Source organism: Suncus etruscus, chromosome 10, assembly GCF_024139225.1.
Source record: "Suncus etruscus isolate mSunEtr1 chromosome 10, mSunEtr1.pri.cur, whole genome shotgun sequence".
NCBI classification, from domain to species: Eukaryota; Metazoa; Chordata; class Mammalia; order Eulipotyphla; family Soricidae; genus Suncus; species Suncus etruscus.
This window is the reverse complement of record NC_064857.1, coordinates 104,354,300-104,369,609: the sequence shown is the minus strand read 5'-3', so window position 1 is coordinate 104,369,609 and position 15,310 is coordinate 104,354,300. Positions and strand designations below refer to the sequence as shown.

The 15,310-nt window shown below is 38.0% G+C and overlaps 1 protein-coding gene across 1 annotated transcript in view; it reads right to left on the bottom strand.

Moving 5' to 3' along the window:
* Positions 1 to 15,310, bottom strand: part of GLI3 (GLI family zinc finger 3) — a 312,603-nt gene that overhangs the window by 95,268 nt on the left and 202,025 nt on the right. The window contains exon 6 of the mRNA XM_049781861.1: positions 10,443 to 10,644. Within this exon, the coding sequence (XP_049637818.1) occupies positions 10,443 to 10,644 (202 nt within the window). The remainder of the gene's footprint in view (positions 1 to 10,442; positions 10,645 to 15,310) is intronic.

The following is a 15,310-nucleotide window of genomic DNA, read 5'->3' as shown; positions in this document are numbered from 1 at the left end:
CTTGCATGCACAATCAATCCCCAACATCCCCTACGACTCCCTAAGCTAGTCAGGAGTGGTCCCTGAAACTAGAGACAGGAGTAAACCCTGAGCACAGCAGGTGTGATCCAAAAACAAAACAAAGCAAAGCAAAACCAAAGCAAAAAGCATTTCTTCATGCTGAAGATTACAATTTTTGCTTGTTTCGGGTTTTGGATCACACCTGGCTATGCTCAGGGCTTACTCCTATGTGTATTCAGAAATCACTTCGGGGGTGGGGGGGTCAGGAAACTATGTGGGATACAGGACATTGAACCTAGGTCACATGCATGCAAGGCAAGTGCTCTATCTGCGGTACTATTGCTCTGTCTCCAATATTTACTTTTGTGTGTGTGTGTGTGTATTTTGGGGTCACACTCGGCAGTGCTCAGGGGTTACTCCTGGCTTCATGCTCAGAAATTGCTCCTGGCAGGCATGGGGGGCCATATGGGACGCCGGGATTCGAACCGATGACCTCCTGCATGAAAGGCAAATGCTTACATTCTTGCTATCTCTCCAGCCCCCAATATTTACTTTTAATTAGCGTATCTTTTCCAGCCCTTCACAGGCGAGATTAAGCAATGCCCAGCGATGCTGAACTATTCCTGACTCTATACTCAAGGATCACTTCTTGAAGTGGTCCAGTGACCATATTTGGTGGCAGAAATTGAGCAAAGGTTGGCAGGGCCATGTACCTTATTTTCAGTGCTACCTCTTTCTCTCTCTCAAACTTTGCTAATAAAAATAGTCACAGAGGTAAAATCAGGCAAGAATCACCATTTCCATAATATGTGTCCCATAATTTGAGAAACTGGCTCTACTGCTTTTGTTGTGCAGAATCTTCTTAATTTGAAATTCCCTAAGTCCATTTGTTTACTTTTCCCTTTGGTTTGTCTGGCCAATAGCAAACATTGAAGATGCCTTATTCTGCAAGGCAAGCGCCCTCCTGAAAGTATTAGCTTGCCAAACTCTTGCACCAATAAAAGGGGGTGTTCTTTTTATGACTGAAACCCAACTACAAGCATGTTTGTGGTCATGGTGCTTAAATAAACATATTATTTAAGACATAAAAACTGAGATTTACAAATTTATTGATAGTTGTTTCTCTTTTAAAATTTCATTTTATTGAAACCATTGTGATTTACAAAGTCCTTCATAGTTGAGTTTCAGACATACAATGAGTCAGGACCAATCCTACCACCAGTGTCAACTTCCCTCCATCAATGATCCCAGAGTGCATCCCATGACACCACCCCATACCACTCAACCTGCCAGTATAACAGGTCCATTTAAAGTTTAGAACTCTTGATTCTACTGTTTGAGTCTTTGATTCTACTGTTGTTGACTTTTACTTGAATATTTAGTTCTGTTCTTTTTATGTCACCACCAATGTCCCTGGCCCCCATCTTTTTATAGTTGAGTTTCCCCTCTTCCACTCAGTTTCTATCCTTCTTGCTATACTCTAAGGGCCAAGGGTGTTCGAGACAACTCCCATTAGGTCATTGCATTTCTTCATGCAGTTATTCTAAATACCACATATAAGTGATACCATTTTGTATTGCTAGTTGTTTCTTTTCTTAAAACATATTTTATGGGACTGGAGAAATAGCACAGCGGTGTTTGCAAGCAGTTGATCCAGGGCCTAAGGTGGCTGGTTTGAATCCCGGCATCCCATATGGTCCCCCGTGCCTGCCAGGAGCTATTTCTGAGCAGATAGCCAGGAGCAACCCTTGAATGCCGCTGGGTGTGGCCAACCCCCCCCCCAAAAAAAAACAAAAAAAAAAACATATTTTATGATTGAAGTACTGTGATTAGACTCTATTACTGTTAGTTTCACATCTACATGTCTTTATGTAGTACTGTTCCCATTTTTCTCTCAATGTAAGTTATGCATTCAGATATGTCAAGTCTTTTAATCTATTCTGATTTAACTTTTGGGAAAGGTGTGAGAACCAAATTTATTTTTTGCATGTGACTAAGTTTTCCCAGTAGCATTTATTGATGACACTTTTCTTGCTCCACTTAGATCCTTTCCTGAGTATTATCAGTCCATACACCAAACGGTACATCTCCGGACTTACTCATCTCTCAGTTTTATCCCACTGGTTTGAGAGACTGCCTTTATTCCTCCACCACATTGCTTCATAACCACAACTTTTATAGTTAAATTTAAATTGGGGAGATAAATGCTTCCCATTTGTTTTTGATAATTCAAAAAAATTGTTTTTACTCTATAAAAATTTTGCATTTGTATGTTCCTTTTAAAAATGCCATAAAATTTTTATGAAGAATTCACTAAATCTTTCTTTTTCTTTTCTTGTTTGTTTGTTTGTTTTGGGGGCTATGCCTAATTGTTCTAGATCTTACTCTTGCTGTGTGCTCCCCAGCAGAGATCAAGTGGCATGTGCCATGCTGGGGATCAAACCTGAGGTGGTAGTATGAAAGGCAAGTGTCCTACCTGGTCTCCTATTTCTCCCCTTCCCGGTTCTGTACAATGTTTTCGGTAGGATGATCATAACCCATGCATTACAGAGTGTGTTTTCATTTTCTTGCATTGTTGATTTTTAAAAAAATGACAAATTCTTTTTATGCATGTCTTTCACCTCCTTTATCAAGTTTATTCAAGGAATCTGATTCTGGGATGGTAGTGATCATGAATCAATTGTTTTATTTCCCTCTCTTCTACTTCATTTTTAGCATATAGAAATTGCACAGATTTTTTACAATTAAAATTTCTCTATGTTACTAAAAAAGTTTATTGTTTCAAAGAAATTATTTTTACGTGTACAGTTTCCAAGTATATTGTAATGCCATCCACAATAGTGATAGTGTACCTTTCCCTTTCTGAAACTGCATCTCCTTTATATCTCTCTCTTGTCTAACAACTTAAGCAAGGGCATCCAAAATCTTGTTGAGTAATAGTGGTGAGAGTGGATGTCCTTATCTTTTGCCCAATCTGAAAGATTTTCACCACTAATCTTTCAATTTTTACCACTGAGAATGAGGTTAACTATGGTTTTTTGGTAAATAACTTTCATTGTCTTGAGTGAAGTTCCCTTTTGTTTTGGATATGCTCATTTTGTTGTGAATTTGTCTCTTTTATGGGTGTTCTGCATCTATGTTCTTTAGTACTACTGGTGTGTAACTTTAAATTTTTAGTGTTGTCTATTTTTGGTATCAAGGTAATAACTCATAGAAACTGGAGAATCCCTCTTTCTTCTTTGCCTGTAAGAGCCAGAGCAGGAGACAAAGTAGGTCTCTAAAGGACCTGAATATTCATTTTTAGGAAAATTTTGTTATAACTCTTTACATTTCTATATTAGTAATTAATGTATACAGGTATTTTGCTCCTCTCTGACTCAATTTAGGGAGGTGAAAGGCAACAAAGATGTTTTATCTATTTCTTCTAGTTTTTCCAATTTTATGGCGCAAAGGTTTTCATAGTCGTCTTAGATATCCTGTTGTATTCCTGTTTCTTTTGTAACTTTTCTCATTTCTGATCTGGTTTATTAAAGTTTTCTCTTTTGTATTGCAGGGTTTTTCAACCTTATGCTTTCAAAATGTCAGTTATTAGTTTCTTGGATCATTGGAATGGGCTTAGGGATTTTGACTTCATTAATTTCCACTCTAAAATTTATTTCCCTCTTTCTGCTTTCTTTAGACTATTTTTGTTTATCTGCTAGTAACTTGAGATGCATAAATTGGTTATCTACTGGGGATTTTTGGCTTTTCTGCTGAACACTTGCATTGCTATAAGCTTTCCTCTTAGACAGCTTTTGCTAGTTCTACATGTCTGCTGTCTTATATCTTAATTCTCATTTGTTTTCAGGATAAGTAATTTGTTCAGCAACAATCAGCAGTGTTAGGTAATATTTAGTAGTGCACAGAAATAAGTTGTTTAGTTTTCAAGTATTTGTATTTTCCCTACTTCTGTTTGTGATTAATTTCTACTCTTAAAGCATAATAGTATGAGAAGACAGCTGATATGATTTCTATGATTTTTATTTTATGGCAGCATATTTTTGTGATCTGTTGGAGAAGAATTTATACTCAGCTTTCCTGGGGTGGAGAGATCTATGTGTCTTTTGAGGTCATCTCTTCCACTGGGGACAATGCTTCCTTTTGATCATTTTGGGCCAAGTTTCTAAGATCCAATGTGTATGTGTGTTTGTGTGTGTATGTCTATGTGTGCATGTGTTTGTGTGTGTATATACACAGAGGCTGAAGGAAAGTAGAAGCAATATAACCTGGACATTAGAAAGAGGAAGTTAGTATCAGAACCAAAATTTCTGCCTCTTCAATAACTGAATTCTTTGATTCAAACTACTAAATTCCCTGTGTATCAGACCTTTCATCCCTTAGACAATGGAGCTGTATTGGAACTCTCATGGGATTCATATTGGCCTAAGACTAGTGGTCTTAGATACCATGTATAAAGTGATTAATGCATTAGTTCATAATCCTATGCCTAATACTCTCTGATATTCTGGTTTGCTGAAAATTCTTCAACCACCCTGATCTTCTCCCACCCAGGATCTTTGTCTCTACTACCCAAAATTTTCTTATCCTCCTTTCTTAGGAGTCCCTGAAAGCAGGACTCCTGTCTCATTCAGTTTTTAAGCTCATACTACGCACTGTGAGTATACAAGTTAAATAGCAGTTATGTCTTCAGGCAATGAGTAAGTAAATGATTAAATGAAAACCAATGTACAAGATTTATGACCACATGTAGAAGGACATGAAAACTCTGTTTTATTTATTATTTTTATTGACACTATCAGAAAAAAGTTTTAGAATAATCATGTTTTTCAATGTTTCCTGACCAGCTCATTCTTGTGTCATTTCTTCAATATATACAAAGACTTGGTTACCTCACAGCACAGAGCTAAACTATTATGGAGATCAAGATGACTCAAACCCTATCCCAGTCCGAAGAGGCAGTAGACCTACCAGATACATCCTTTCCTTGGCTTGTTTGTGCAAAAGGACAGTGGTTCTACAAAGTATATTCTTTCCTGTGCTTGCTTGAGCAAAGGCAGTTGCTGTGTAAAGCAGAAATTCTTCTGATCCTCTCAGCAATTTAGCTGTTAAAATTATTTATTTTTAGATTGTTATTTTCTTCCAGTGGCCCTCAAACTATGGCCCACGGGCCACATATTATATTTGTATCTGTTTTGTTTCTTCATTGCAAAATAAGATATATGCAGTGTGCATAAGAATTGTTCATAAGTTTTGTGTTTACTATAGTCAGACCCTCCAATGGTCTGAGGGACAGTGAACTGGCCCCCTGTTTAAAAAGTTTGAGAACCCCTGTTCCTCATGTACATGACTGTTCATGTCAGCCACTAGTTGCTAACTATTCTTCAAGTAAATATCTATATTTCACAAAACAAATCTTTAAGGTCAGATAGTAAGGTGGTTAGGGGCATTTATTTGCCTTGCATTTGGCTTACTCAGGTTCAATCCCCTGCAGAAGTAATTCCTGAGAGCTAAGCCAGAATTAACCCCTGAGCATCACCAAATGTGGCCCCAAAACTCCTTCCTCTAGATAAATAAAACTGTGTACATGTTTTTCTAGATAAGAAAAACTGCCAAGAGCTGCCAATGATGTTGTAATTAATCTAACTATATCATATGACATTAAGATTTCATCTTAAGTTATTTGTATTCTTTTGCTCTTACTGCTCTATTTTTTCATAACTCTGGTGTATATATATTTAAAAATGAGAGAAGGGAAAGAAAGACATATGAAGGAGCAAAAGACAAAGAAGGCCAGTAATAGGTTCTCCTGGAAGCTGAGTAGTCTTCAATAGGAATTCCCCTTCCAGACCAAAACAGGCTCCTGGGGTTCTTGAAGTGTTTCAAGTCCTGATAGTGATGGTCTTTCTAGTACTTTGGCTTGCTGATTTTAGTAAAGTAAGGCAAACAAAAGAAGGTAGTGATGCGGGGCCAGAGAGATAGTACCGTAGGTAGGATATTTGCCTGGCATACAGTCAACCCCATTTAAATCCCTGGTATACCATAAAGTTACCTAGAGCCAGCCTGAAGTAAGATCAGAGCCAGGAGTAAGCCTTGAGCATTATCATGTATGACTTCAAAGCAAAATAAAACACAACAACAACAGCAACAACAACAGATAGAAGGCAGTGTCATTCTGGGGTGAACATAAATAGAAAACAGTAACTACTCATACTCCACTTTCTAATCTAAATCCTTTAGATGCTGCAAGCAGTCAAGACAGGTGGACAAAGAGCAGGAGGGAAGCAAAGTTAAGGAGAAGCAAGATAAAGGAATGCTCACAAAGCATTTCTCAGAGCAAACAGCACCGTGTGCCCTAGTCTATGTCCCAGTGAGTCCTTGTCAAGTCACAGGATAATGATATCAGGAATTGGTGATACAGTCGATGGCACTGTATGATTCCAGAATATTTATACTAAAGCTCAGACATATTTCAGAGAAAGTTCCACATCCTCAGAGGCTGATTAGAATAACCATACTGTCAGCATAGACAAGATTATTGTGGTAGTTCGGTTCCTGATCCCAAGGGTGGTGGTTTTAAGATTTCTCTCCTATGTATTTAATATGGCTCTTCAGTTTCACTTTGGTGGAATGGGTATAGAATGTGTCTCATGTGAAGTTTACACATGTGGAGACATAAGAGAACAAAAGTACAAGGTTCATACTGGTGAGTGGTAACAAAAGTAAAAGTCTGGCTTCGAAGTTCACATTTGTGAATACAGTGGATGATCTCTTTATATACTCACTGCTATGGCATGAGCAGTTTCTTTCATGTTTCCATACTTTATTTATTGACCATATTAAAAAAAAAAACAAGGAAATAGCATAGCAGACATCATTTCAATTTGCAAATTTATGATATTTAAAGACAAATGTGCCAGCCAAGAATTACTGCTGCAAATAACCAAGAAAGGAATTATAACTGAATAAAAGCATCATGGAGGAATTCCCCACAATAGTAAACTTCATCAATATCTCTCATACTTAAAAAGTGTTATACTGTTAACACCTCCCACTTGAAAGAAATAAAGAAAGGAAGGAAGGAAGGAAGGAAGGAAGGAAGGAAGGAAGGAAGGAAGGAAGGAAGGAAGGAAGGAAGGAAGGAAGGAAGGAAGGGAGGGAGGGAAAGAGGGAGGGAGGGAGGGGGAAAGAGTGAGAGAGGAGGGAGGGAAGAAGGAAGGAAGAAAAGAAAGAAAGAAAGAAAGAAAGAAAGAAAGAAAGAAAGAAAGAAAGAAAGAAAGAAAGAAAGAAAGAAAGAAAGAAAGAAAGAAAGAAAGAAAGAAAGAAAGAAAGAAAGAAAGAAAGAAAGAAGAGAGAGAGAAAGAGAAAGAGAGAAAGAAAGAGAAAGAAAGAGAGAGAAAGAAAGAGAGAAAGAAAGAAAGAAAGAAAGAAAGAAAGAAAGAAAGAAAGAAAGAAAGAAAGAAAGAAAGAAAGAAAGAAAGAAAGAAAGAAAGAAAGAAAGAAAGAAAGAAAGAAAGAAGAAAGAAAGAAAAGAAAGAAAGAGAGAGAGAAAGAGAGAAAGAAAGAGAGAGAGAAAGAGAGAAAGAGAGAAAGAAAGAGAGAAAGAAAGAAAGAAAGAAAGAGAGAGAAAGAGAAAGAAAGAGAGAGAAAGAAAGAGAGAAAGAAAGAAAGAGAGAGAAAGAAAGAAAGAAAGAAAGAAAGAAAGAAAGAAAGAAAGAAAGAAAGAAAGAAAGAAAGAAAGAAAGAAAGATAGAAGAAAACAGGGAGAGAGAAAAGAGGAAGGGATGGAGGATGGATGGATGGATGGATGGAAGAAAGAAGGGAGAGAGGAATGAAAGAAAGAAACGGAGGAAGGGAGGGAGGGAACAGGGAGGTAAGATGGGAGGAGGGAAGGAAGGAGGGGTGGAGGGAGGAAGGGAGGGAGAGAGAAAGAAAAGGGAGGAAGGGAAGAAGGGAGGGAGGAAGGAAGGAAGGAAAGGAGGGAAGAGGGAGAAAGAGAAGGAAGGAAGGGAAGAAGGGAGGGAGGAAGGAAGGAAGTTAGGAAGGAAGGAAGGGAGGGAGGGAGGGAGGGAGGGAGGGAGGGAGGAAGGGAGAGGGAAAGAGTGAGAGAGGAGGGAGGGAAGAAGGAAGGAAGGAAAGAAAGAAAGAGAAAGAAAGAAAGAAGAAAGAAAGAAAGAAAGAAAGAAAGAAAGAAAGAAAGAAAGAAAGAAAGAAAGAAAGAAAGAAAGAAGAAAGAAAGAAAAGAAAGAAAGAAAGAAAGAAAGAAAGAAAGAAAGAAAGAAGAAAGAAAGAAAGAAAGAAAGAAAGAAGAAAGAAAGAAAGAAAGAGAAGAAAGAAAGAAAGAAAGAAAGAAAGAAAGAAAGAAAGAAAGAAAGAAAGAGAAAGAAGAAAGAAAAAAGAAAGAGAGAGAAAGAAAGAAAGAGAGAAAGAAAGAAAGAAAGTAAGAAAGAAAGAGAAAGAAAGAAAGAAAGAAAGAAAGAAAGAAAGAGAAAGAAAGAAAGAAAGAAAGAAAGAAAGAAAGAAAGAAAGAAAGAAAGAAAGAAAGAAAGAAAGAAAGAAAGAGAAAGAAAGAAAGAGAGAAAGAAGGAAGGAGGGAAGGAAGGATAGAAGAAAACAGGGAGAGAGAAAAGAAAGGAAGGGATGGAGGAAGGAAGGATGGATGGATGGATGGATGGAAGAAAGGAGGGAGAGAGGAATGAAAGAAAGAAACGGAGGAAGGGAGGGAACAGGGAGGTAAGATGGGAGGAGGGAAGGAAGGAGGGGCATAGGGCGGGAGGGAGGGAGGGAGAGAGGGAGAGAGAAAGAAAAGAAAGGAAGGGAAGAAGGGAGGGAGGAAGGAAAGAAGGAAAGGAGGGAAGAGGGAGAAAGAGAAGGAAGGAAGGGAAGAAGGGAGGGAGGAAGGAAGGAAGGAAGGAAGGAAGGAAGGAAGGAAGGAAGGAAGGAAGGAAGGGAGGGAGGGAGGGAGGGAGGGAGGGAGGGAGGGAGGGAGGGAGGGAGGGAGGGAGGGAGGAAAGGAAAGATCAGGAAAGAAAGAAGGAATACATATGTAAACATCTATTAAGCAAGGCTAGTGATAACAAAAATGTACTTTATAAAGCAATGAGTCATCATGGTTAAGAAAAGCTACAGTTAAACAACTGCAAATAAGTGAATTCTTTTAATTTACTAGTGGAAAATGCAAAAAAAATGAAGGCTAATGTTTATATAATAACCTGTTTATTAATTAGATTATGTTAACGCTATATCTAAAATAACCACATTTTAGTTAGCGTAGCTCAAAACATCAGTGATTTTCTGATAAAAAAAGCAGTTTCAACACCTCAAATATAAATAAATTGGCTCATTTATATACTGTATTTATTTACAGAGGCACAAGTTTAATCATTAGCTTTGAGAAATATCCTGCATTGTTTATATTTCTGAAGTACGGATTTTTACCTTCCCAAGCAAGCACCAATTCCTTAACCCAAGAGATGTCAAAACGCTTTCACTGTCCAGCAAAGGAAGGTGGTCAAAACAGACCTTTCAAATGAAGCTGAAGTTTTTTTTATAGAAAACAGCAAAATATTTTCTTGGCAGATTTCTTCACAAAGTCACATCTTTAAATGCCATCCACATTTATTTTGTATTAGGCTAAATATCCCTTTGTCCCTAGTATCCTACTCCTCCCAGTAGTAACCACGAGATAGAAATTATGCCATGACTGGGAGTTGATTTTTTTGCTCCTGTTCTTACATAAATCACAATACCAGGTAGTAAATCGGGTCTTCCTTTAAATAAGTATAATTAGTAAGAGGAACCCAGATAAAAAGATACAAAATTCTTTTGACAATCTCTTAGAAATACAAAAGCTTTCCATGTCCCCCATATTTTGCTGTGCCTATGCAAACAACAATGGCCACTCTAATAATGTTTTTGCTGTACTTCTTTAACTCTCATTCTTAAAAAAAAAAAAAAAAAAAGAGAAGAAAAGCTTATTAAACCTTCTACTAGGCCTTTAATGAGTTAGTTGGTGATTCAATGATTTTCAAAAATATACTTGCTACTGAAACTTTTCTTTCTCTTCCATCTTGTTAGATTTTTTTTTAATTTTTTAAATAACTTTGCCTTTGTTCTTCCTGAAATAAAAGTATTATGATCAATTGTGTCAACTATGTGATATATTTCTTTTAAATAAATTTAAAAAAAAAAGAAATACAAATCATAACAACTGAGTGAGTTTTTATATATGTGCTAGGGACTAGAGTCTATAGGACACTAATTTAGACCCAATAGTAGGGAATTCTAGAGAATTCAATATCATGGTTCTTGACTTATACCCCAGGTGAGAGGCACCACCATGTTGTCAGCTCCTGCTTCATAGTCAGACAGTATTGAAATTGCCTCTTGATTCAGTTTAGACATTTTATTAAGGAAAAGTACCATGCATCCAGAAAAATACATACCTGATTGCACTTGCAGATAAGTGACCATAGGAGCCACTTGCTGAAGAGCTGCTACGGGAATTATTTAGAATTGTGACCAAGGAGTTGGGAGACGTCCTTATCATGGTCTGAAGGTCAAAACTATGATCGGACAGTGGTGATATGGACAGAGTGCGTTTTCGGCTTGGCCTGGCTGACAGCCGGGGGCTGGGGAATCTGGTACCTGTTATATAACAAAACAAAACCTGATTACCTGAGGTTGCACTTAGTACCTGTTATTTATTACCACCTGCCTGTAAGCAAGTCATGAAGGAGAAGAAACTAGAAGCTTGTGATGACAAGTCCCGTTCCTCCCACTTGTGATGAACTGGCTACAATTGAGGAAATTCGGGAGAAATATTTATCTTCCAGGGACTTACCTCAGGGGAGCTCTGTTTATTAATGTGGAGGCAAAATGATAAATTGCTAAACAAAAGGGAGAGACTTTTATGTGTTATCCTTCTTATTTCTAGTGATTTATGAATCTGATGGTTGCTTAGATATTCCCATCATTAATTCACCACAAGCAACAAAGACAGTGCTTCCTCTATCACATGCACACCACCCTCCCCACTGCAATGCATAGTATTTTAAGGCAATGAGCCAAAGGGAAAAAAATGAATTAAAGTATCCTAAGACAAAATAACTCGACTTAGTTATGCCCTCATTTCCTGTAGTCATTTGATCCATGGAATACTTAATGCTTCTCTAAAACAATTGATAAAAATACATTTTCCTAAATTAATAAATCTCAATTGAGGGGTTAAAGGGACAATTTTCCCTGTAGGGGACACATGGTGACATCTGGAAATTTTTCCAGGCTCTTAATTCCAAGGGTAAAGGCCAGAAACGCTGCTAAACACCCTGTGGAGTGCAGAGCAGCTCTCCACCATGAAGTATATCTGGCCCCAGGAGCACCATGGTTGTGGAAGCTTACCCTGAATTCTCTATAGTCTAAGAGTGTAAGTTCCAAGAAACATTAAAAAGTGGGGACTGGGGCTGGAGAGATAGCATGGAGGTAAGGTGTTTGCCTTTCAGGCAAGAGGTCATCGGTTCAAATCCCAGCGTCCCATATGGTCCCCCGTGCCTGCCAGGAGCAATTTCTGAGCATGGAGCCAGGAGTAACCCCTGAGCACTGCCGGGTGTGACCCAAAAACCACAAAAAAAAAAAAAAAAAAAAAAAAGTGGGGACTAAGGGCTATCAGATGAGCAGCGGAGCCCTGACTGACTTTGCATGTATAAATCAAGGTTCAATTCCCAACACCACAATAAAACATAATAAAATTTGGGGATGTGGTTTATTTACAGATTTTCAAATTTCATGAAAGTGAAGAATGGGAACTTGTACACACTTAGTTTGTTTTAAATTTTTAGACCTTGCCTATCTATTCAAAAATAAGGGAAAATAGTGCATTCATTAAAACTTCACCAAAACCCCAAGAGCAAATTCTAAACTGGAGCTTAGTAACACAAACTTGCCAATTTAATACCATGCTTTTTCCCTAAGAGTTTAAATTTCCATCTGCCGTCAACCGATAAATTATAGACTTGTGGGCCCGGAGAGATAGCATGGAGGTAAGGTGTTTGCCTTTCATGCAGGAGGTCATCAGTTCGAATCCCGGTGTCCCATATGGTCCCCCGTGCCTGCCAGGAGAATTTCTGAGCATGGAGCCAGGAATAACCCCTGAGCGCTGCCGGGTGTGACCCAAAAACCACAAAAAAAAAAAAAAATATAGACTTGTGTTTCGTAAAATAGCTGTGAACAGAGCCCATGGGACATCATCCACTCTTTCCTCTCCATTTTTGTTTGTTTTTATATGTTTTTGGGTCACGCCTGATGATGTTCAGGGGTTAATCCTAACTCTGCACACAAGAATTACTCCTGGCAGTGCTCAGAGGACCTATTAGGTGCTGAGGATTGAGGCAGGGTCTTTCATAAAAAAGGCAAATTTCCTATCCCCTGTACTATCTCTCTAATCTCAATCCTGCTTTTACTAAGGTCACATTTTCATCACATAATCATCACGCCAGAGTTTATGAGAGATTGAAATTATCTACTTGGTAAAAGCTGAATCTGGCATGCTTCTTTTCTGGCAATAATGGGGAGTTTCTACTTAGTAGCATACTTATGCTTGTTTACAATAATATGGGAGATTTTTGGTACCCAGATTAGAAGTAGAAGATAGGATTTTTTTTTATAGATATAGATAGACCTGCACAATATAACACTCCAACATGCTTTGAGATAATTTATATATGCTATTTATTAAATTAAAAAGGACTGCAAATATTATTCTAGAAATATATAGGGATAATTTATCATTAATAACTATGAATCAAAATCTTGAACTTAGCCATCATCTGTAAAACTGGAAAAGGAAGCCCGAGAGATAATCCAGCAGGTAGAGTGTTTGCCTTGCACACGAATCCAGGCTTAATCCCCGGGCCCATATGGTTCCTGAACCCAGTTAGGAGTGATTATTGAGTGCAGAATCATAGTAGACCTGTACAGCACTGGATATGGCCCCCAAATCAAAACAAAACAAAATCGGAAAACAAAACAAAACCAGAAAGCCAATTTGAGTGACGAATGTATACCTACTAAATTTTCATTTTAAGGACATTTTTTAATCAGCTTCTTTATTGATTTTAATGAAAGATGCATTGCCAGACAGATTTGGAATGGTAGTATGAAAATAAAACACCTAATCTATGGATGTATCTTTCAGCACTCAGCTCAGCATTTTACCTTTATTATGAAATCTATCCAATACATAATTTTTCGCAGTTCTTCACTGAGAGACTTAACTCAGTTACAGTTACTTAAGTCAGTTATTATCCTCCACAATAATCTCTCCCCATGGTGTCTCTAATCATTGACAGAGTGGAAAGTTACAGCATTGTCTGCACAGATCCTTGATATATCCACATAATTTTTGTTGCTGCCTTCTCTCTCTTTTGGGGGGGGGGTATTTTAGGGCCACACCTAACAATGCAAGAGGCAATGCAGACTCTGCAATCAGAAATTACACCTAGCAATACTTGGGGGACAATATAAGATTCTGAGAATCCAACTTCAAGTTGGCTGTATGCAAGGCAAGTATACTACCTGCTGTACTAATTTTCTAGACCCTCCCCACAAGTCTTATGAAGGCAATAAGGAGATAAAGAGGCTGTCTATTCCTATTGTTCAGCACTACTGTATGTTCCATGTATGAGGTATAGAGTTTTTGTCCTTAGTACACAAAAAATAAAAATCTCCCCATGTTTTCAAAGTTAAGAGCTAGAAAGTTGGGGCTGGAGTGGTGGCACAGTGGTAGGACATTTGCCTTGCGTGCCACTGACCTAGGACTGATCTAGGTTCAATCCCCCAGTGTTCCCTATGGTTCCCATGCCAGGAGCGATTTCTGAGTGCATAGCCAGGAGTAAACCCTGAGCATCACTGGATGTGACCCCAAAACAAAACAAAACAAACAAAAAAAGAGCTAGGAAGTTGGTATGCTTCATCTGTTTTTCTCTTCAAGATGGGAGTTGTTATTAATATAATTAGCATGGCTTTTGGGGGGGTCATTCCTTTATGACAATGTTTCTTACAGGCATTATTGGCTTTCTTGTTCTTTAAGGACTCTTATATTCTTTTTTTTTTTTTTTGGTTTTTGGGTTACACCCGGCGGTGCTCAGGGGTTACTCCTGGCTGTCTGCTCAGAAATAGCTCCTGGCAGGCACGGGGGACCATATGGGACACCGGGATTCGAACCAACCACCTTTGGTCCTGGATCGGCTGCTTGCAAGGCAAACACCGCTGTGCTATCTCTCCGGGCCCAGGGCTCTTATATTCTGAAAGGAGGAGCAAGTGTCATAAGATAGATTCATCTCTTCTAATGTGCAATATATATTCTTATCCCATAGTAAGCTATAAACAGGATATGCCTATATGGCTCATGACAACATAGGGGTTCATCTGAAATCAACTGATGATGGTCTTTAATAGAAAGCTCTGAAATAGATTTACCAAGTTATCAGGACCCACCAGATCTTAATCTGGCTTAGGCACTGCATGATGCCTCTTCTGTAGAACTTTGCATTGTTTTGTTTCTTGGTACTTTTCTTATGTTACTGAATTCACTGTTACTTCAAATTTTTAAATTTGTCCAATCCTTCATATACTCTTGCCAACCTTCAATAACCAAAGAGAATGTCAGTCCTTTGTGTCTGTGATTGGGATCTTACACTGAAAAGGAAGTACTAAAAATTAAGCTGAATATTTTCAAAATAGCCCAAAGAAAACCAACTCAGTTTTTCACCAATCACATTGCTTTAAATATAAGCCAAGGTGTTTTATTTAAATGACTTTGGAAAGGAGAAAAGACCCTGAGATGCCCAGGGTCCCTAGCAAGAGGTATACACAGCGAGTGAAAGGAACTGATTACATGGGGCTTTAGGTCACACTCCATACTTGGGCTCTCACATATTCAATATGGACCTCCATTACTTTAGCCATGCCTCCAGTCCAAGCCAAATATTTTTATCATACCAACACAGATTTTTAACATTTGAGGTACTGTTTATTGTTTTATCCTCTGCTCTAATAAAAGAAAACAAAGAAAACAGAGGTTTCTTTTTCTGGATGAATGATAGGACACCTAAATTCCCACCAAATGACAATCAATTCACCATATATTCATGCAAATTTAAAATAATTTAATTAGTGTTTTTACAAAGTAAAAGGAGGTTCATCTTTCATTTAGACAAAATCCACCACAGCCCAACTAAAAACAGTCTTATCAAGAAAACATAGACTAACCTTCCAAGGTTTCTCTCTAATTTTAATTCTGTATTTGCACGTTTTA